The following is a 23,363-nucleotide window of genomic DNA, read 5'->3' on the forward strand; positions in this document are numbered from 1 at the left end:
TGAAGTTAAAGATCATGGTACCTGGGACATCGTCCCTAACAGATTGGTGCTGCTGCTATTGCTTTTTCGCCATGGTTATCATTGTGGTATCAAAATGATGTTTTCTTTTTTGAAACGGTAGGCTGGTCAATGCAGATACAGCCTAGAATTTTTATCACTTCAGCTCTGGAAAACAAGCTCCACACGGGGACCCAACTGGACAAGCAGATCTTACTTCTGAACACACAAGCTTAATATTTCATTTTACACAAATTAACCTGGACCTCAGGATCAAGAACAAATCCCTTTGGGAGCAACAGGAAGAGAGAATGAGTCTGATGGATGTCTGTTAATTATAAATAGTTGATCTTGGATGTGTAGAGATCAAGAATTTAAGAAAACTTATGTATGATATTTCCCAGCTATTTATTCAGTACCCAGGGTTCACCATGCCAAGGGTTTTATAATCAATCCTCAGTCATTGCTGGTTTCTGCGGTAGTGTTAGCTCGTCACCTCAGTTCTTGCTCAACACATTTTGCCAGGCCCTCTCTTGCTGCCTGGACCATGCCAGCTTTCACATGCATGTACTGCTGTTTAGTCATATCTCTGCTCTCTGAGAAACAGGCAGCCTTTTCTTCAGCCCTGCTCTACAAATATTTGAGGGGCCAAATACCAAGAAGGAAAAATTATTTAGTGCGATAGGAGGAAAATGGAATGGAAAGAAGAAATGGAAATTTTAGATTAAGACTGGAGAGAACACAGTTTTAAAGATTTTTAAAAAATTTTTTATTTAGAGAGAGACAGCATGAGCAGGGAAGGGGCAGAGAGAGAGAGAGAGAGAAAGAAAGAGTCCCAGGCAGGCTCCATGCTGCCAGCTGCGGAGCCTAACATGAGGCTTGAACTCACAAACTGTGAGATTGTGACCTGAGATGAAACCAAGATTCAGACGCTTAACCACCTGAGCCACCCAGACACCCCTAAAGATGCTTCATTACATAAAATACTGAAAGGCATTCTGGGTGGGGTAGGGAAGAGACTATCTCAGAGAGTTACGGTATTTCATCACAGCTAACCTAATTATTTCTGGTAATAAAATCTTATGTAGCCCCCAAATCTTAATGATTCATTTTTTAAAATTTCATTCCTATCAGACTTCCAAATAGTTGTTGCTATAAATAGCAAAACTGACTTAAGTTCTATTTGGCCTTTCTCTTTCTGCTAGGTGTATAGAAAGAAGAGACATACAGTTTTGAATAATTAAGAATTGGTTATATTTCTGCAATTGCACAGTTTTAGAGCTCTAGACCCTTAGTTGGTATTCCACCTTTGCCATTAATGTTAGACCTTGAGCAAGTCATTCAAGATTGACATTGTGAATAGAGAAGAATAAGAGAACTATTCATGTGAAGTGATCGATGAATGGCAAAGCACAATGTAAGTGTTTAATAACAATGTGATTGAGGAAAGGACATGTCCTCTCAGGGATTGTTAGCAGCAACCAGAATAAGAACTAATAACACTAGCATGTTTCATCTGCTGTTTTAAGTGTGTTATGCATTTCAATTTACTGTAATAACTACCTGGTGGGTACTATTCCCATTTTGAAGAAAAGGAAGCTGAGGCATATAAGTGACTTGTGCAAGGTCATAAAGCTATTAAGAGAGAGAAGATTCAAACCAGAAATCATTCTCCAATACACTTACTGTCTTAAGAAGAAAGAGGTGATTCATAACTTTTGAGAGTATCTGTGTCTTTTGACTGTCAGATTGCAGTTAATGGATCAAGTTTTGTCCATTGTATTTTGAAAGCTCACTTATATATAGCTTAAGAGAATAAAAGACAGCTCTGGACAGGGATTCCAAGAGATAAGAGATAACTACTTCACTACACTTTTGAGATAAGAGTACATTCCAGATTCTCACATCTAATCCCGAGCCCTTCAATCTCATCATGCCACAAAGTGAACTCCTCCTTTCCTTCCCCTCATCTGCCTATTCTTTTTGAGTATTTTTTTTTATATGGTTACGAGGCACCAGCATACCCATGCTCCAGGCCTGGGAGTCATCCTTGATTCTACCCTATTCTTTACAGCCCCCCTCCCCCCCCACCCCCACATTTAATGGGTATTAAGTGTTATGGATCTACTCTGAATCCAGTTTCCTTCCCTCCTTCTCTGATGCTGCTCTCTTAGTTTGGGTCTCCACATGTGTCACATGGATTATGGCCACGGGGTAATAATCAGCTTGCTTACTTCCAGTATTGTCCCTCCATATTCCAACAGGGTGATCTTTCTGAAATGTCAATCTGTTGTTTAAAATCCTTTGGTGTCTGTCTCTAGCCTTTGTGACTTCATCCCTTCCTACCTCTCTAGCTTCATTTCTCTCTGCTCACAACTTTCTCTATTTTAGCCACACTGGAAGACTTGCAGGTCCCTTGGTGAGTACTGCAATTTCTTTCCATATTTCTTACACACGTGATTTTCTATGTGGAACGCACCCCCCACCCAACCCTCCCCAGCTCCTTTAGGACTCTTCTTCTGGAAACTTCTATGACCCCTACTAGAAATTCTTGAGGCATACAACCTAATAATGCCTGCTATTTTAACTTAGGATGATATTGTTGGAATTCCTAAGTTTAACTTTATGAAAACAATTTTTTTGGATTATTTATGACCAGATAACTTTTTTCTCTTTAATTCTACCAAATGACTTCTAAGCATTTTTAAAAATGAAGAAACATTTTTCTGTAAGAATGAGAGTAGTAAAACCACTTTCCTAGATTCAACTATATCAAAGGGTTGTTTTTTTCCTAAGAGATTTTTTTCATTTTTATTTCGACATTTCGACACTAAACAATTATTTTACATGTGGTATATAATTTGTTCATTTATAGAAAGATCATTTTGGTATAGGTCATATATGTATTATGATTATTGGAATTATTCAGAAATAAAACCATTGATTGGCATGTTACTTTAACACTTGGATACATTTATCATGAATAAAGTCTTTGCATAGAATAAAAGTCATTAAATTAATAGTATATGACTAAGTCAAACCTAATGTTTTAGAATCAAGTATTTGTTGCCTGCCTATTTGATGGTCACTGTCTTTCCTTGTACAGAGTTTTTAAAATACCAGACGATGATTACTAAGCCTGAGAATGTAATTGATTAATAGTAATTTTGAGTACTATTGTCCTAACATGGTATTAACCACTCCTTTTAAAATTTATTCATGATATATCCTATGAAGAAAAAGGACAGAAGAAGAATGTTATTTTCTGTTAGGATAAACAGATATTGAAGTTATTTAACATAACGTATTAATACAAATCTGAAACTTATATAAAAGTACTGAGTTGAAGTAGCAATAAGAATGGATAGCTAAGTTCAGCAAGTCTCAGCAGGGTGTTTTGCTGAGGCACTCTTATTCACTAGAGGCAGCTTTTTTATTCTTTTTCCTTTTTTAAAAATATTTATTTTTGAGAGGTGGGTTGGGAGGGACAGAGAGAGAGAGAGAGAGAGACAGAGAATCCCAAGCAGGCTCTGCACTGTCAGTGCAAAGCCTGACACAGGGCTCAAACTCACAAACTGTGAGATCATGACCTGAGCCTAAATCAAGAGTCAGACCTTAACTGACTGAGCCACCCAGGTTCCCCTAGAGGCTGCTTTCTTAACTAGAACACCGAAGAACTTTATAATATAAATTACTATTTATCATTCATCATTACCATTTTCTTGGATTATGGGATCATGAAAAGAGTCCTTGACAATTTCCAATTATTACCACATCTATTAATTGCACTGGTCCCTGCATGGTATGCTTTCTTTCTGCTGAAGAACTGTTTACAGGTAACAAAGGGCATGAGAATGTTTTCTGAATGTTTTCTTTAGGCACCAAGAATTTAAATATATGCTAGTAATGTGTGATACATCTATTTATTGAAGAGATGTGTTGGCTTCTTTTAGTCATCAAGACCCAAGTGTTGGGTGAATGCCTAATATGTGCATGGACTTCATGGTGTCAGAAATTGCGTGAGACTCAAAAACTTACTAAATCCTGAAATTTTATGCACAATTAAGGAGAACTCAAAAGAGCATATCCTCTTTCAGTCACACAAAATAGATCTTGTCCTTATTTGACCTATAAGTAATAGAGTGCCAAGCTCATGGCACTAATAAGAATCCACTTCCTTGAGACATGACTGAATTAGATTTAATTAAATTGATGACTGAATTAGATTTTTATATGGGAATTCTCAAAATAATAATGAATGAATTATGATTCTTTATTTTATCACTTTCAGATTTTCCTATGGATTCTAGTAATGGAAACTGTAGAGGGGCCAGTGGTGAGTACATCACTATCTTCCTAGTTTTCATTTGTAGTCAAATTAGTCTTTGTAACCTAGATACTCAAGTCTTATCTGGGGACATCTGTACACTATGTTTTTGTTTTTAATATTTATTATTATTGAGAGGGAGGAAAAGAGTGGGGGGGGCAGAGAGAGAGGGAGAGAGGGGGATAGAAGATCTGAAGCGGGCTCTGTGCTGACAGCAGAGAGCCCGATGTGGGGCTTGAACTCATGAATTGTGAGATCATGACCTCAGCTGAAGTTGGACACTTAACCGACTGAACCACCCAGGCACCACCCTGTACCCTAAGTTTTAACAGTAAACGTGGAGACCTGGGTGGCTCAGTTGGTTAAACGTCCATCCAGCTCTTGATTTCAGCTCACAGTTTGTGAGATTGAGCCCCACATTGGGCTCTGCACTTACAGCGTGGAGCCTACTTGGAATTTTCTCCCTTCCTCTCTCTGCTCCTCCCCACTTGCCTGTGAGTGCTCTCGCTCTCTCTCTCTCTCAAAAATAAATAAATAAAAATAAAACATTTAAAAAGTAAACTTAATAATTTATATTTTATTTTAAAAATGAACATATAATAAAATTGACCTTTTGGCCACTAAAAATTGTGTGGATTTTATGAGTTCTATGAATTTTAATGCATATATAGACTTGTGTAAACACTACCACAGTCGAGACACAGAACAGTTGTATCACCTCAAAAGAAACTTCCTCATACTATCTCTTTGTAATTACAAGCTTCTCCCACCCTTAACCACTGGTGATCACTGATCTATTCTCCACTATAGCTTTGTAGTTTTGAGATGATCATATAAATGGAATGGTAGAGTATGTAACCTTTTGAGATTGGCTTATTTCACTTATCATAATGCCTTTGAGATTCATCCAAGTTGTTACTGCATGTAGCAATCGTTGATTCATTTTAATTCCCAAATATTTTATTACTTGAGTCTATTACCATTTGTTTATCCATTCGTCCTTGAAGGATAATTGGGCTGTTTCAAGTTTTTGTAAGTCATGGGTAGATCTACTATAAACATTTGTGTACAAGTTTTTGTATAAACGTAAGTTTTCATTTCTCTAGGGTAAATATCTGGGAATAAAATTACTGGGGTTAGATAGTAAGGGTATGTTTAACTTTGTAAAAAAAAAAAAAAGCTGCCGAACTGTTTCCAAAAATGGCTGTTCAATTTTGCACTAGTGGTGTGTAAGTGTTCCCCTTGCTGTGCATCCTCTCTGAAATGTGGTTTTTTCAGTTTTTTATTTTTTAAATCTTAGCCGTTTTAATAGGTGTGTAGTGATAGCACATACCTATTCCAGAAGTGATATATTCTGAATATAAAGAACCATCTTTTGGTTTCATTGATTTTTTTCTCTATTTATTTGCAACTTTATTGATTTCTGCTCCTCAGTATTTCCTTCCTTTGCTTGTTTAAGATTTACTTTGCTGTCTGTTTTTCCCGTAAGGTAGAAGCTTAGGTTATGATTTGAGACCTTTATTCTTGTCTAGTATAGTAATTTGATGCTAAGAATGGCTTTATTTGCATCTCACAAAGTTTGATAGGTTTTATTTTAATATTCTTTACTTTAAAATAGTTTATAATTTCCCTTGAGGCTACATATTTGACTTATGAATTATTTAGGATTGTGCTGTTAAATTTGCTGCCGTTTGGAGATTTTTCTCTTTGCTTTATGTTATTCTGATTCTACTATAGAGAATACACTTTGTATAATTTTGATTCTTTTAAATTTGTTAGGGTTTATTCTATGACCCAGGATATGATTTGGTGAATGTTTTGTTTACACTTGGTGAAAAAAAATATACATATATATTCTGCAATTGTTGGGAGGAATGTCCTTTAAATGTCAATTAGATTAGTTAATACTGTTGTTTAGTACTTTTATAGTCTTGCCTGTTTTCTGTCTACTAGATCTATTGATCATTGTGAGATGAATAAATCTCCAAATATCATAGATGTTTCTATTTCTCTTTCAGTTCTGTTTTTTTCATGTACAGGTATTCTGAAACTGTTATTTGGTGCATTCACAGTATTTTTGTAATTTTTGTTTATTTATTTTGAGAGAGAACAAGAGAGAGAGAGCAGGGGAAGGACAGAGAGAAAGGGAGAGAGATATTCCCAAGCAGGCTCTGCACTGACAGTGCAGACATGGAGCTCGAACTCATGAACCATGAGGTCATGACTTGAGCTGAAATCAAGAGTTGGACACTGGGGGCTCCTGGGTGGCTCAGTTGGTTGGGCTTCTGACTTTGGCTCAGGTCATGATCTCAGGTCATGAGTTCGAGCCCCGCGTCGGGCTCTGTGCTGAGAGCTCAGAGCCTGGAGCCTGTTTCATATTTTGTGTCTCCCTCTCTCTCTGACCTTCCCCCATTCATGCTCTGTCTCTCTCTGTCTCAAAAATGAATAAATGTTAAAAAAAATTTTTTTAAAAGAGTTGGACACTCAATTGACTTAGCCACCCAACCGCCCCCACAATTAGTGTTTTTATGTCTTATTGGAGAATTGACCCTTCATAATGTAATGTCGCTCTTTATCTCTGGTAGTTTTCTCTGCTTTAAAATCTATTTTCTTTGATATTAATATAGCTACTTCAATTTTCCTTTTTATCAGTATTTACAAGGTGTATCTTTACCCTTTTACTTTTAACATACCTACATTATTATGTTCTAAACAAATTTCTTGTAGACCTAGTATAATTGGGTCATTGTTTTGTTGGAATTGGTTTTTTTGTTCTTTTAACCAATCTTTGTCTTTTGGTTGGTGCATTGAGATATTTACATCTAATGTGGTTATTGTTATGTTTTTATTTAGATCTACCATTTTATTATTTGTTTCTGTTTGTTCCCTCTCTTTTTCATTCCTGTGTTCTATATCCTGATTCATGTTGGATTATTTGAATCTCTCTTCCTCATGCACACATGTGTATGTATCTCTCTGTGTTATACATTTATCTTGTGAATATATATATATATATATATATATATAATGACAGTATATGTAGTTGTATTTTTTCTTTAAGCCATTAAAAATGTTTTAAAAAACTTAGGGGGAGAATAGGGGTGCCTAGGTGGCTCAGTTGGTTGAGCGTCCAGCTCTGGATTTCGGCTCAGGTCATGATTGATCCCACGGTCATGGGATCAAGCCCTGTGTTGAGCTCCACACTGGGTGTGGAGCCTGCTTAAGATTCTCTCTCTCTCTCCCCCTCTGCCCCTTTCCCCCACTCATGTCCTTGTTCTCTCTCTCTCTCTCAAAATAAAAAAAAAGAGAATAGCCTACTGTGTTTACATAGATGTTTCTATTTCTATTGTTTTTTCCTGATTTCCAGTATTCCTTCTACCTGAAGAACTTCCTTCAACATTTCTTTTAAAGCAGTTCTGGTGGCAATAAATTCTCTCAGTTTTCCTTTATCTGAAAATGTCTAGATTTCACCTTCATTCCTGAAGGGTATTTTCATTGGATATAGAATTCCTGGTTGGCAGTTCATTCAGTGTTTAAAAAAGTTATTCCACTTACTTCTGTGTTTCTCAAGGGAAATTGGTAGTCATTCAAATCATTGTTACCCTGTATATAATGTGTCAGTTTTCTCTGGTTGCTTTCAAGGCTTTTTTCTTGGTGTTTAGTTTTTAGCAGTTGGATTGTGCTATGCCTGGACATTGATTTCTTTGGTTTTAACCTGTTTAGGGTTAATGGAGTTTCTTGAGTCTATAAATTTTTGGCTTTTGTCAAATTTGGGAAGGTTTCAGCAACTATTTCTTCCAAGATTTATTTTTACAGCACATTCTCTTCTATTTCCAAATCTATGATGATGTGAATCTTAGAGCTTTTGTTATTGTCCCACAGGTCCCCAAAGATCTGCTCATTTCCCTCTCTATCTTTATAATTTCTCCTGGTCTGTCTTCAAGTTCGGTGACTTGATCATCACTATTCTTCTACTGAGCCCATCTAGTGAATTTTTTATTCCAGTTACTGCAATTTTCAAAGTTCAAAATTTCCACTTGGTTCTTCATTATATCTTGTATTTCTTTGTTGAGACTTTCTATCCTTCCATTCATTTCAAGGGTGTTCACTATTACTTTTTGGAGAATTTTTGTAAGAACTGCCTTGAGATTATTGTTGGATAATTTTAACATTTGTGTCACCTGATTGTTTTTCCATACAAATTGAGATTTTTCTGGTTCTTCATATGCAGAGTAATTTTTTAATTGCATCCTGGTCATTTGGATTATTTATGTTCTAAGACTTTGGTTCTCATTTAAAGTTCTATAGAGAATGTTGATTTATATTTTTTTAATGTTTGTTTATTTTTTGAGAGAACAGTCAGTGGAGGGGCAGGGAGAGTTTTAGGCTCTACACTGTCAGTGCAGAGCCCAAAGTGGGCCTGATCCCACAAACTGTGAGATCATGACCTGAGTTGAAATGAGAATTGGACACAGCCGACTGAGCCACCCAGGTGCCCCGATAATGTTGATGTTTTTATTTTAGCACATTGGGTTTAAGCAGCAAATTCTGACTTGTCTTCTGTAGGTTGTGATTTCAGTATCTGTTCCACTGTCAGTCTTTGAAGTGCCTTTCAGATCTATCCCATGTGCATCCTACCCAGGGGCCAGTGTGAGATCAGGGCAATGATCTATCCCACAGTTTAGTTTTCAAAGTCTACAGTATACTGTTCAGTGTCCGATTCATACATACCCAAAGGTGAATCTACCAGCTCATAAACAATTCCATGGAATTTTTTCTAAGTTCCTCTCTGTCTGTGGTCTTCTCAGCACTTTTTAGTTCCCTTGGGGCTCCTCTTTGGTCCTTTGGCCAGAAATCTGGAGCTTTATTTATCCCACTCTGTGATGTACTTCCTGTGACTGACTCCACATCTGAGGCCAGATGGTGGAGGACAAAGCAATGGGGCTTTGCCCCAATCTCTTGACATTACACGTCCAATGAGAAAGGAACGTTCTCCAATGTCACCAGTTTAGACTCCTGAGGGCCTCCCTTGGTGCAGCTGTTGTCAGCACTGCCCCAGGATTGCTTGAATGATGGGATACCAGAGAATGGAGTAGTAGAGGACCCTTTTCTCACTTCTTGAGTCAGAAGTAGAGGGATTCTCCTAAAGAACTCCATCTGTATCATGCCCACTTATAGGCTATGGGCTGTGTTGCAACTAGGCTGGAGGATACTAGAGCAGGGGAAGTTAATGAACAGTTTGAGAATATCAGTCTTCTTCCCCAATCTTTCTATTATTTACTTTTCAGAATCCTTAAGTAGTTGCTTCATGCATTCTGTAGCTGTGTTCAGTGGGAAAGACATGGTAGAATCTAGTTACTTCATCTTATCATAAAATAAGCTTTCAAATGAAGTATGCTATATGTTCAAAAACACAAATCATAAGCATGCAGCTCAGTGACTTGTAACAAAGTAAACACTGTTGTGAAACCATCACACAGATCAAGACTTATACTATTAGCAGCATTCCAGAAGTCTCCTTGTGCCTCTTCCAAATTATTACTTCCACCTTTCTTTCCCAAGGTAACTGCTAGCAGAAATTCCAATACCATACATTAATTTTGTCTAATTTTGATCTTTTATGAATATGTATGTATATATATATGTATATATATATACATATATATATATACACACATATATGTGTGTGTGTATAGTGTATGGCTTTCTTTGCTACTTATTATGCTGTGCATACCAGTACTTCTGAATTTTCGTTGCTGTGTAGAATTCTATCATATGAATATACCACACTTTATCCTAATGTTCCTGGATATTTGGGTTGTTTCTAGTTTTTGTTTCTGTGACTAATGCCACATTTGCTCTTACAAGAACATTTTAACTGCAATTAGTTATAAATACCTTTTCGATTTCACTTTCCTCTAGTAGTTTGCACTGATTTGGGTCTGTGTGTCCTGCTTTGTAAGGTGTCTTATATGTGGAAGTGGAGCATTTATTTTACTGAGTCATAAATAACTTTGAAACATCAGTTTTCATTAGATTGCGATAGTTTTCACTGTTGATTTCCATTGAATCTTGTCAAAGTGACAAGTGTCTGACCAGAGGCAATGTCTGCCAAATGTGCCCAACAAACAACTTTTAAAAAACGTAAGTGAATGAAAATGATTTATTTAGAATTATTTCATTACCTTCTTGATACAATTGAGAATGTTTTGGAGTGTCATAAAATCAGCTGGAAATTATTGGTGCCCAGCAATGTTTCTGTTTTAATGATCACGTCTACTGTTGAATTTGATCAAAACCACAAAGCTCATTTGTATAGTACAACAGGTAAGTCAAAAGTTTTAGTCAAGTGCATACATGTGGTATCAGTCGGTGCAGAGGTTATGGTTATAATAATATAGCACTTAGTGTGTAAATGAAAGATATGACATCAAAAACACTATAAATAATATACAAAAATAGTTCAATGTGTAAAAAAAAAAAAAAATGACCTAGAATGAATGTAGTATTCCTGGGCTTCGTGTGTACTGTTCCTCTTTTATAAATGTTTTCCTGTTTCCTGGTATAATGGGAATGATGAAAACAAACAAGCAAAACCAAGTTTATTCTGCTTGTGGAAAGATGCACTGACTTATTCACATGTTCTATAAGGAAAATACAAATTATTCATAGTCAAAATTTTATGCTTTAGAAAAATGTAGCTGCTGAGGTTGGTAAAGGAGAATATAGAGAAGATACAAAAACATTGTAACCCACATAACCCAGCTTTCAAAAGTGTCAAGCTGTTTCTGCCTGGAATTTAGAAAAGAAATTCTTTCACTCTAGTTAATTTATCCTTTGCCTGGAAGCTTAACAATTTTTTTTTTTTTTTACTGGAGATAATGACTTTGTCTGAACAGCTTCCAGTTTGTGAGTGTGCTCTACTATTGTAAACCCACTGTCCTAATAAGGAGAACATCATGTCTATTTCCCATAACATGGCATATGGGGAAAAACAATTTTAGTTTTATTCCACCGAGTCATTTGGTCTGTCAAATCAACCAGAAAATTGAGGCAGGTATTCAAATGATACAATGAAAGGATATTTTTTTATTATTAAAATGATTCTGAAAAAGAATTCTCCCAGTTTTCTACTTTGTGGTGGTGACCGATTTGTGAGTTTTTTTTTTTTTGAAGTGTTTTTCTTTTTTTAAGAGAGAGTGAGCTCGCACGTGAGCAGGGGAGGGGCAGAGGAAGAGGGAGAGAGAGAATCCCAAGGAGGCTTCATGCTCAGTGTGGAGCCCGAAGCTGGGCTGGCTGTCATGACTGTGAGATCATGACCTGAGCCGAAATCAAGAGTCAGATGCTTAACCGACTGAGCCACCCAGGCGTACCTTACGAGTTTTTATTTTTGAAAAACAAAAATTTTTCCAGAGAGCAGGTATAGTTGGTAAATTCTGACACTAATGAATTACATGAGCCTAACCCAGTTACTTCTCTGGTTTGTTTCTGATTATAAAGTCAGACTGTATTGACCTTGGAGTTCCCGTGTGACATATTTTTGAATTAGGGAAACATTAGCGGTATCCCCTAGTGTAAGCTGGGTACCCTACACAGGTTTGACTAATGTCTCTCTGCCCCTATTTCTGAGGTGCTTCAGAGAAACTCTTAAGTTTGAGTGGCTGCTGCTGAGTAACTAGAGATTTCTGACTGCCTGCACCTGCCAGGCGTGCCCCAGAGGGGGTGCCCTCTTTGCGGGATGGCCTGTGCCTGACTGGGGTGGTAGAGATTCATTCTCTCTCTTTCTCCAAACTTCTTTCCTCCCCTTGACTTCCTCCTAATTTGGGGAATTTAGTTTTTTGCTTTGGTGCAAATGTTTACTGACTCTAGCAGCTGAATTAACTTGGGGCAACTTCTGCCATTTATTAAAAAAAAAATTAGGATAGATAAAAAGAATATTTACAATTCTATAGTTCCTTACAAGTATATGCTTTTTTTTTTCGTTATTTCGCAGTATTTGACACTTTGACCCATTTTTATTCCTAAGCATTTTCCTCCTTGAACTGTTACCCAAGTCATGCTAGTTCTTCCCCTGTCCCCTAACCATGGGCATTCCCTGAGACTTTGTGCTTGGCCTCTACTGCTCTCTCCTTATAACGGTTTCTTCCCTTTGGAGTATATCCAGCAACTAGGCTTAATTATCACTCTTGTGACTCCAGTTCTTATCCCTGTCACAGGTACAGCACCATATTTCTCCTTCAATAAACACTTCTACCTAGGTCGCCTATTTGTACTTCAATTACAACCTAGTTAATAATTAAAGCTGTCTTTTTATTACAGATTTCCTTCTTGTAACTTTTTTAGTATGTGGCACCATTGTTTTCCCAGGTCCCCAGCATTGAAACTTCATAGTCAGTTTATTGGTTCATCCACCCCACCGTTCATTAGAAATGTAATGGCCAGGGGCGCCTGGTTGGCTCAGTCGGTTAAGAGTCTGACTCTTGATTTTGGCTCAGGTCATGATCTCTTGGTTTGTGAGACTGAGCTCCACGTCGGGCTCTGTGCTCTCTCTCTCTGCCCCTCCCCACTCTCAAAATAAACAAATACACTTAAAAAAAAAAAAAAGAAGTGTAATGGCCACCTCCTTGTACCAGGCATATGCCTGCCCAGGACATGGGGTGAGGGGAGTGAGCAGGGACTGCACCTTCCTTTTCTGTCACCTCTTTTCTATGTGCTTGGGAGGGGTAAATGATGTTCTAAAAGACTATGGAGCCCACTTTATGTTTTTGTTAATTGACCTCTTTATAGTACTTCACTGAACATAACACTTCAGATCTCATGGGAGAAAATGGGCAAATCTCATGGACTATATTTCGTATATCCTGAATGACTCTTGGATCCATAAATGTTGTGAAGGAAAGTTTATTTAAAAATTTCCAAAGACATAAATCCTAAAGGAATAAACTAAATTTCCTTTTCTTATTAATACAGTGTTAGCCCTCTCAATCTTAAACAGTTCCCTTTTATAAAGCACAAATTACTATGAATAGGGACCTTTATTACAATTTTGAGGTTTGTTTTTTTAAGCTAAACCGAGCAAATGTTATTTTTGCTTTTTAAAGCCTTATTATATTACCTAGGTTCACCAATCAACTGCATTGCATTTTCCACATACTGCTCTTATCCAAAATAAAATCTAATATATTCTTTGCCTTATGCATATGATTGGGAAATAAATATTATTTTAAACATGTAATGAACAGCTGCTAAGTCATGGCACACTTCAGTTTATGGAAATATGAAAGGAAGGTCTCATGAATTTTTATGTTAATGGTACTTCATTGATGTATAATTTACTTACAGTAAAATGCATAATTAAGTGTATGCCACACTGAATTTTGACAAATGTATATACCTATGTAGCTATCCCCCAGCTCAAAATAAAGAATATTTCCATCATCTCTAAGAATTCCCTTGTGCCCAGTCACCCACCTCACTGTGAGGCAAGCACAGGTGTTATTTTTATTACCATAGATTAGTGTCTGTTCTTCACATCCATGTAAATGGAATCATATAGTACATACTCTTTTGTGACTGGCTACTTTTGTTTTTGCATAATGTTTTTGATATTTATCCATTTCTGTGCATCATTTCATTCTTTTTTTGTGGAATAGTGTACCCTTGTGTGAGCATAATACCAATGTGATTTCTAAATTCTATTTTTTTAAACCCGCCCAACCAAATGTAATATATATAAAAGTTTCTATCTCTAGGGAAAAATTCAGCACATTTTCATCTTTAAGCTTAAACTTTTAAGTATAAACTTTAAACTTTAATCTTTAAATCAACTTGCAGATGATTTTTTGTTAGAAAATTGTCTCTTATTTTATCTGCTGCTCTTGAATTTGCATAAAATACCTTAAGATCTTTTTGGTGTGTTTATATATTACTATTGCTAAGAGCTAACAGTCGGTGAATGATTACTAAGTAATAGTCTCTGTGTCAAATTCCTTAAGTGAATTATTCTTTAAATTCTTAACAATAACCCTGTGAGGTAGGCAGTATTAATTTAGAAATAGGTTTTGCCCGAGGTAACTTTCTCAAGGTCATACCACTAGGAAGAAATGGAGCTGGGATTCAAATCCATGTGCCCTTAATCGTGTTGTCATATTCTCTTGCATTCTAATACTTATTAGAATGGTCACATATGTGACCATTTGATGCGTCAAATGTGTATTTGATGTGTATTATCTCATTTAATTCTCCTGGTAACTCTAAAAGATATGTTTAAAAATCACCTTAGGGCATACTTATGGGCACATCTTAAAAATATAGATCTGGATCTCTGTAAAGAAGTTATAGTTAAGAATATAGATTTTCAAATAGTAAAAATTTATTTTTTACGTTTGTTTTAAAATTTGTGGTTTGCTGCTATGTTTCTTAAAATGGACAGAACGGGACAAGTGGGCTTCAAGGGTCAAATGCCAAGATCTAAAACATATAATACATTTGGTACAAATTAAAATCATTTAAATTTTAAACTGATTAGAATGAGCCAATCTTGAAAGAATTACAATGGAAACTGCAATGCAAATAGAATTATATTTTCTTGCATCCCCATGTACTTTTTGACAATAAATCCTACACACAGACCTAAGACATCTTTTCCTAGAAAAAGCAGAAAGATACTAATTCCTAGATAGTGGTATTCCAAAGTCATTGGACATGAAAGGTTATAGTGGTTTTGGAATCTGGCAAGAGAAGTTAGTTACAGTCTTATGGCTCTGGATGAGACCCAATGGTAGTCAATTTCAAATAAAGGTCACGGTTAGAGAGTTGTATAACACTTAAGCATTAACTTGAACAGATTGCATTAAGTAGGGAAGGTCCACTGAGAATCACATTTGACAATTGTATCAGGTACTTGGAATTCCTTAGACTTTATAAAACCATCTGACTCTTTAAAAATACTATCATAATTATGTGTTTTCAGTGAGCCTATTTTTATGAATAAAAATTGGAATAAAGAAGGATGTGATTACTTTCCTCCCTGAACTATGTTAATAAGATGCCTTCTTGTTGAGACCACGAGGCTGTTTGTGGCTCGGGCACTGCAGTGCACTGGGAGACATCTCTGAATTGCAAACCAGATTCTGTGGAGCTTAGGGATGTTAATTTTGCAAACTAATATTTGTATGAGAGTGATAAACTCATGTTTGTACTAGTATAATAAACAGTCGTCAGTTTCATTAGCAGAGAAGTAGGAAACCGTTGATGCTAGGAGAGAGTGCCTGAGAGAACCAAGCAAGAACTTGAGGGAGAGCTGCCAAAGATGGTTTCCTGATGGAGGCCTGTAGATGCTTGTGAGATGTAGGATGATGTGCTGTTCTGCAATTCGTGATGTTACATTCAGTTCTAGACATTGAGGCAAGTGAATTGTTAATATAAAAACTTACCCACATTTGAAGAATTCTTTGTCACTTACTTTGTTGCAGCCAGCTCCTTAATTTGTTCATATATTTTTTTTCCTCCGGATAAAAACACCAAGGCAGTTCCTTTACGACCTTTTCTTCTCAGTGGTGGAATGTAAGCTAATCAATATCTAACGGTTTTTGTGCAAAGCTCAGTAAATAATAGATTTTATTTTACCACTGTAGAAACCAAAATTTAAAAACCTTATGCATTTGGAAGCTGAGAGAGGAAGACTCCTAGCAAAATTATTAGCAAATTAAAGTAAAGAAATGATAATGGTATTACTGCCTCTGTAAAAGTCTGGGAAATCAACTGTTGATAGTTAAAAAAAAAAAAAAAGCTGTTGCTATCTTACTTAGGGTGGCAGGTGCAAAAAACATAATTAATAATGCAAACAGTATATCCCTCTATGGTTTCTTTGTAATTTCCCAGTTCTTGGGGCTTTGGGGGATATATATGTAGATGTGAGTAACTGAACTTGAGAAGAAGAATAATTCTCCAAATTTTTTGATCTAAGATATATTTTTCATGAATACACTTAGGTATGAATACGTTTGGTTTGAGCTAGCATAAATAGGTGAAAGGAAGTTCTTCCATATTTGAGCCTTGTAGATATAAATTTCCATGTCTCTTTATTATTTTATTGAGCTACTAGTTGCTTCAACTAGGCAGATAATTGTTTATAGCGAAAGGGATTGGAAGCATGGCAAGGGTCACATATATGGTATGGTATTGCCACCTCTGAGGCTAGCAGATATAAGTGCACTGTAGATGAATCAAATATAGTCCCACCAAGAATGTAACTGCTTCGCTATTAGCTATTAGGAAATGGTCTACCTATGTGCATGTAGTTGTGTATATATAGTTATGTAAATACCTACTTGAAATCTTCCTAAATCACTTTATAATAAAATTTTTAAAAAATCTCTGGGAATGTTATGGAATCCATTTGTCTATGCTTCAAGCAAAATTATATGGTAACAACATCATTGAATCATATTAGATTCAATGCAGTGATATTTGGTATAGTTTTGCCAAGAATTATTAGAGTATGAGAAAATTTCTAAAGAATTCCAAATATGTAGATAATTTATCTACATGCATTACATTTGAAAAATACCTATTTTTAAATGATAGAAAAAGTACAAATCCCTTTCTGTATATGGGTGAGGATAGTTTGTAAATCAAAGACTATATCAGTTACTTCTTCAGAAATAGTCTCATCTTAAGAATCTCTCCCTCATGAACTCTTCATAGGAATGTAAATTGGTACAGCCACTGTGAAAAATAGTATGGGGGCTTCTCAAAAAATTAAAAATAAAAGGGTGCCTGTCTGGCTCAGTCAGGGTAGCATGCAACTCCTGATCTCAGGAGTGAGATCTCAATGTGAGTTCAAGCCTCACACTGGATGTAGCACTTACTTGAAAAAAGTTAAAAATAGAAACACCAGATGACCCAACATTTCCATTACTGGGTATTTACCCAAAGAAAACAAATACACTAATTTTTATAGATATATACACCCCTTTGTTTATTGCAGATTTGAAAAGTATGGAACTTCTCATTTCAAATTATGTACTTAGTAAATTTCTTCCAGTAAGTATAAAAATATCATTGAGTTAAATAGCAGTTATTCTGCCTATACATGGGGCTCATGGCCTCTCTTAAGAACTTCACTGAGTTCACTGGGTTGTAATAATACATGCTTATCTCATTGAGTTGCTTTTATTATTTTTTTAAATTTTTTTTTAACGTTTATTTATTTTTGAGACAGAGACAGAGCATGAACGAGGGAGAGTCAGAGAGAGAGGGAGACACAGAATCTGAAACAGGCTCCAGGCTCTGAGCAGTCAGCACAGAGCCCGACGCGGGGCTCGAACTCACGGACCGCGAGATCGTGACCTGAGCCAAAGTCAGACGCTTAACCGGCTGAGCCACCCAGGCGCCCCTTGAGTTGCTTTTAGATGCAGGAAATAGTATTTGGAAAAGTGCTATGTAATGTGTAAAGCATATATGAATGCAGTTGGTACCCCACAGGGGTAAACCAGTTGCCTGAGCATAAGCAGGAAATTGCCTTTCAGTAGGCATTGGTTCTGTTTCCATAGGCATTAAATGCCTTTTTTGGGGGATTCAGGGGTCATGATCTGTTCTTGCATGGTAGTGAACAGGGTTTCCTTAGGATTCGGGTGGTTTGTTGAAGAGTAGGAGCTTATGAGCATACTCACATTAAATAAGAGGCTAGGTAAACAGAATAAACATGAATGTAGTTCCAGGAGAAAGAGATCAAACACATAGAATTACTAAGAGCCTCCTCGCCACCAAATTTGGATCTACCTTACCAAAAATGTGAATGAACAAAAGAAAGCTCATGTTGAATTTTTGCTGACAGCTAAAATGTTGTATTTTTCAGAACGCTGCAAGTGTAAGCCTATTAGAGCTACACAGAAGACCTATTTCCGAAACAATTACAACTATGGTAAGGATAACTGCTGTGCTAAGAAAGTAGTGTGTGTGTGTGTGTGTGCGTGTGTGTGTGTGTGTGTGTGTGTGTGAGAGAGAGAGAGAGAGAGAGAGAGAGAGAGAGAGAGAGAGAGAGAGAATTAGAGCAGTTTAAGAATAAGGCTTAAAACCAGACAAAGACAACTTTTAAGCACATAGTCCCCTGTCCCAAACAATTAAAATGTCTGATGGGCAAAATTCTTAACCAATGCTTGATTTTGAATCATATTGGGCAGCATTGCTGGCATCTAGAACCATGTAATTAAGTAAGTACACAGAGCTGCATTTCAAACTAGATTGCTCTCTGAGAGGCTGAGGAGGATTTGAGCTTGAATGTTTGGGGCTGCATGGGTTTTCAGTTTTGCTTCCAAGTCAGCTTCACTGGGGTGAACAGAGGAGCACTTTCATGCATAAGGGATGGATGGTTAACAGAGGACAACTTGGTTTCTCCAATCAGTCTGTCTCATGGAACACATTGACAGAGCTGGAAAGTAACACAGAAGTTGTTGGTATTCAATTAAGGAAATGTTTTGTTGTCTAGCTTGACCTAGAAATGTGACAGTTTGATAAAATATTAATCTAAGAGCCACCCATCTAAATGTAGCCAACAGACTTAAATGGAGGAAAAAGCCTCCTGTCTTTGTACCAGGTACTGTGCAAAGTGACTTCTATACACTATCTTTTATAGTTTCCTCAACTGCCCCATGAGATGTATTATTATCCTAATTTTATCAGTGATTATTGAATGTAAGTTGTCCTTTCTTAAATTATTTAGAATGTACTTTTGGGTACTGGCATGCTTCAGAGTCACAAATATCAATTACTCTTATATTTAGACAACTCAGAATTTTCCAGTTGATACAACAAGGGACAAAAAACATTTGCTGTAATCCATAGGCATTTTATTGTGATTTTTTTCCTGGGCATCTATAAGATTAATAAAGGTCATGTGACTATATCTCTGAAGATGATTGTTGATGTGGGGTCAATGAATAAACATGACAATTAAATACATTTTTAGGGGCACCTGGGTGGCTCAGTTGGTTGAGCGTCTACTTTGGCTCAGGTCATGGTCTCACAGCTCATGGGTTTGAGCCCCGTGTCAGGCTCTGTGCTGACAGCTCGGAGCCTGGAGCCTGCTTCGGATTCTGTGTCTCCCTCTCTCTCTGCCCCTAACCCACTCACATTCTGTCTCTGTCTCTCTCAAAAATAAACATTAAAATGTTTTTTTAAATACATTTTTAAAGGAAACTTTATTAAAATGAGAATTTTATTATCAAATTTACAGGCCTTATTTTAGAGGACATAGAACATATATAGCAAATTTATTTCTGTACTGTTGGGAGTAGGAAGGAGAGAAATTGGTAAGACTCTGTAAGAGTAATCTTTGATATCTATGAAAATATCATGTATTAGAAAGTATAAAATAGAAAATTCTCAGGTAAATCTCTTTGAAATAAATGTACTCATTTTACAAGTTTTTCTTCAATGGAATAAATTTTTATTTTTTGCTTACTACTCATCTTAAGAGGAATCTAATTTCTCTTAGCCAACGGTGGCTTGCAAGGTTGAAAGGTTGTTTTTCTGAGAAGTCACATGCCTGGCTGCTAATTGGAGGATCCATTCTTCTAAAACCCAATGTGAAAAATCACAGGGAAATGGAGGTCTTGATTTTTAGGAGATTAGGTTTTCAAGATTGAAAAATGTTTTATGGACTTTTAAGTATAGTTATAGTAAAAAAAATCATAATAAAAATGTTATTTCAAGGGAATTTTGTTTACTTGGTATTTATTTTACTTTTCTTATTGATTTTTACTTTATCTTACTTTCTTAGTGCTTCAATGGTTGATGCTGCTGTTTTGATTAAAAGTTAAAAAACTAGTGCTTACAAGTCATGGAAAGAGAAGATTTTTGACACAGTAGCTGAGGGAATAGTATAACGTAAAATGGAATACAGATCACATTTAATGGGAGAGAGATCATTTCTTTTTCATGGCCAAACAATAACCAGGTTGCCCAAAGTTGAAGGATTTCATGTGTCTGCAGCTTAATGTGGAACATCTTTGGGGGAAGTCAGGCACTCAAATGATTAAATAGAAGGAAGAATGCTGAAAAGAAAATGCAACTTAATTTCTAAAATCTGTTGATTTTTGTCATAAGTATCTGCCTGTGTCTAATGAGAAAACAAAGTTGGGGCGGGAGTAAATGATAATTCAGATGACCTGTGCTTCATTCAGATTAATTCAGTAAAAGCTCTTGAGCTTTAACAAAGTTACTTGAATAATAAAGTAAGTCTTGTAGAGAGATATTTGTTTTGGAGTGGGTACATGTGCTAAAAATTTCTAATGAAAATAGTAGACACACTGGGTAAATAAATCATTAGTTTGAGAACATTTGCACAGTTTGCTAATCTCTAAGAGTTGATGGATGCTATGAAGCACATTTACATAAACCAGGACACAAAAAAATGCCTGCTAGCTGGGCTTGTCAATTTATCATCTGATTCCCCCAAATGACATTTCAAAAAAGGGCAATCTTACTTTTTGTTAAAATACAGACTAGAGAGAACACTAATAAGGGATTTCTTAACTCACAAGTTTCACCAAGCAGGGACAGCTGGGTAGTTGTGTTTGTTTGCTGTAAGTTCTCATACTTTTCTCCAGAAACTGAAATACCTGAGAAGCAAAAATGAGATTTTGTCCTGAAGTTTTTAGAATTTGCAATTTAATTTCTATCATACATATATTGTACTGGTGGGATGTTATTGAATGTTTCCATATAGACTTGGGGCATTGATGAGGGGAATGGTTTATTAACTAGCTTTATGTTTTCATGGATTACTTTTTTCCATTCCTGTGTAGTCCAAAAGACCCTAAAATACATGGGAAGGAACTCAGATGAAAGTGGTTTGCAGATCTGTTCCTAAGAGGCTTTCAAAAAGTGGATTAATTTGGATATATTGTGTCTTCTTCCATATAACATCCCTAGATATTAAACTAGAGCAGCCGGGGAGCCTGGTCAAAAGCCATTGGCTTCTTACTAATTGATGTTTTTACTTCTTTGTAGGCTTTTCAAACTCCTCTTTCAAAAAAAAAAAAAAAAAAGGATAACTCATTTATCAGAAGGAGGAATCTAAAAAATTTGGCTCTTCCAAAGGACAGAATACCCAGATTAGACACAGAACTGTGCTTTCTAGATTCTGAGACAAATACTTTGACTTTGCAGCAAAATTGGTTATTTTTAAGGCAGTTCATCTTTATGTTGAGGAGTGAAGCTGGCTCTTGTGAGATAAATTGGGTGCCAGCATTTCCACTGAGAGAGGTAGATTAATGCAATTGACACATTAGACCATTGTCCGTACCACATGAGAGGAAGAAATGTTGGAGTGTCTGACTTCAAAGCAGATGGAGGAAACAAAGTCAAGTGGTAGCAGTTTTTATTCAAAAAGAAAGTGTAGTATACTCACAGGAAAATATAAAAGATAATTTGCTCTGAAATGAAGAAAGGAGCTGATGTCTAAAGAGTCACTAAGGTAAGGAGGTGGAAAGATGGTGGAAACAGTTGGGGGACACTGTAGAACAGGACTTGAAAGCACTGAAGACCCCAACTCTTTAGAAAATCTATGAATCTGATAGAATACTGACAAGTAAACAAAGCATATTCAAGTACTAGGTCTTTACATATAGTGAAATTAATATAAACTTCTGTTGGTAGCAATCGAAACTACATGCATGCACACATTCCAAATAAAATTTTGGAGGCAAATCACATCAGATTCACTCAACCTTTGATTATCTAAATGGATTTTTCACTATGAAGTACATGCACACATGTACACACACATATACATGTGTATATATGTATACACAAATATATATGTACATACAAATTGGAAGGGGATCAGGGCTGAACATTAAAGGGGGCAGGTGTGTTGTGTAGTGTGTCATTCACTAATGTCTAAGGCAAACATCTGATTGACTTTTCTTCTCCATTTGTTGAGCAGGAAGTGGATATGAATTGACTAGAAAGAAGTCTACCTGTCTTATTTGAATGGGGCATCTATCATGTATCATATTACCATATCGACTTTATTTTCTTTTATCCAGTCATTCGGGCTAAAGTTAAAGAAGTAAAGACCAAGTGCCATGATGTGACTGTAGTAGTTGAGGTGAAGGAGATTCTAAAAGCTTCTCTGGTAAACATTCCAAGGGAAAACGTTAACCTTTACACCAGCTCTGGCTGCCTGTGTCCTCCACTTAATGTTAATGAGGAGTATATCATCATGGGCTATGAAGATGAGGAACGCTCCAGGTAATTCATTCAGAATAATTGCTATACCTATCATCTCTTTATTTCATTTCTCTAGACGTCTTACTCTGGAGTTCTTACCTGGGGATCTAACTCCTAGGGGATTACAGATAGGTTGTATTTGGGTCCCTCAATATCATTTACTGGATAGAAAAGTATATGTGTGCAATTTGTGGGTGTGCATTTTTCTGGGGAGAAGGATCATAACATCATTTCTTAAAGGAGTCTATGACTCACAAATTATTAAGAATTTCTATTCTAAAATCTGGCTGTCCTATTGTAGAATAAACAGTAAATCTTTCTTGGCAACGATTCCTTGTATTTTTCAGTAATATCTTTTAATTTTTCAAAAATGGTTGCTTCTTTAAAAAATACAGATTACTGTTGGTGGAAGGTTCTATTGCTGAGAAATGGAAGGATCGACTTGGTAAAAAAGTTAAGGTAAGCCTATATTTTATGTTCAAAGTGATACATAAAGTAGAAAACCAGACATTTGTCATTTAAACAATAGCTGCCCTTAACAGCATGAGAAATATTAAAACCTGAGCTCTGTGTGTGTGTGTGTGTGTGTGTGTGTGTGTGTGTGTGTGTGTGTGTGTATCTCAAATTCTAATGACTGAGTTTGTCTTTAATGTCAATTTCATTTAAGGAGTGAATTCTCTATAAGTGTATCAGAGATTTAACTACAGTTGCCTAACTTCTCACAATGAGAAGTCTGGCTATAGTCAGTCCAGTCCTGGTTGGGTAGCTCCACATTATCATTAGGGCTCCAGCTCCTTCT

The 23,363-nt window shown here is 36.3% G+C and overlaps 1 protein-coding gene across 1 annotated transcript in view; it reads left to right on the plus strand.

The window, feature by feature from the left end:
- Positions 1–23,363, plus strand: part of FRZB (frizzled related protein) — a 30,072-nt gene that overhangs the window by 3,418 nt on the left and 3,291 nt on the right. The window contains exons 2-5 of the mRNA XM_047086033.1: positions 4,289–4,333; positions 18,186–18,251; positions 22,381–22,585; positions 22,960–23,023. Coding sequence (XP_046941989.1) covers positions 4,289–4,333; positions 18,186–18,251; positions 22,381–22,585; positions 22,960–23,023 — 380 coding nt within the window. The remainder of the gene's footprint in view (positions 1–4,288; positions 4,334–18,185; positions 18,252–22,380; positions 22,586–22,959; positions 23,024–23,363) is intronic.

This window comes from Lynx rufus, unplaced genomic scaffold, assembly GCF_022079265.1.
Source record: "Lynx rufus isolate CCGP_SWC_20201006 ecotype Redwood Valley unplaced genomic scaffold, mLynRuf1.p SCAF_2, whole genome shotgun sequence".
NCBI lineage: Eukaryota > Metazoa > Chordata > Mammalia > Carnivora > Felidae > Lynx > Lynx rufus.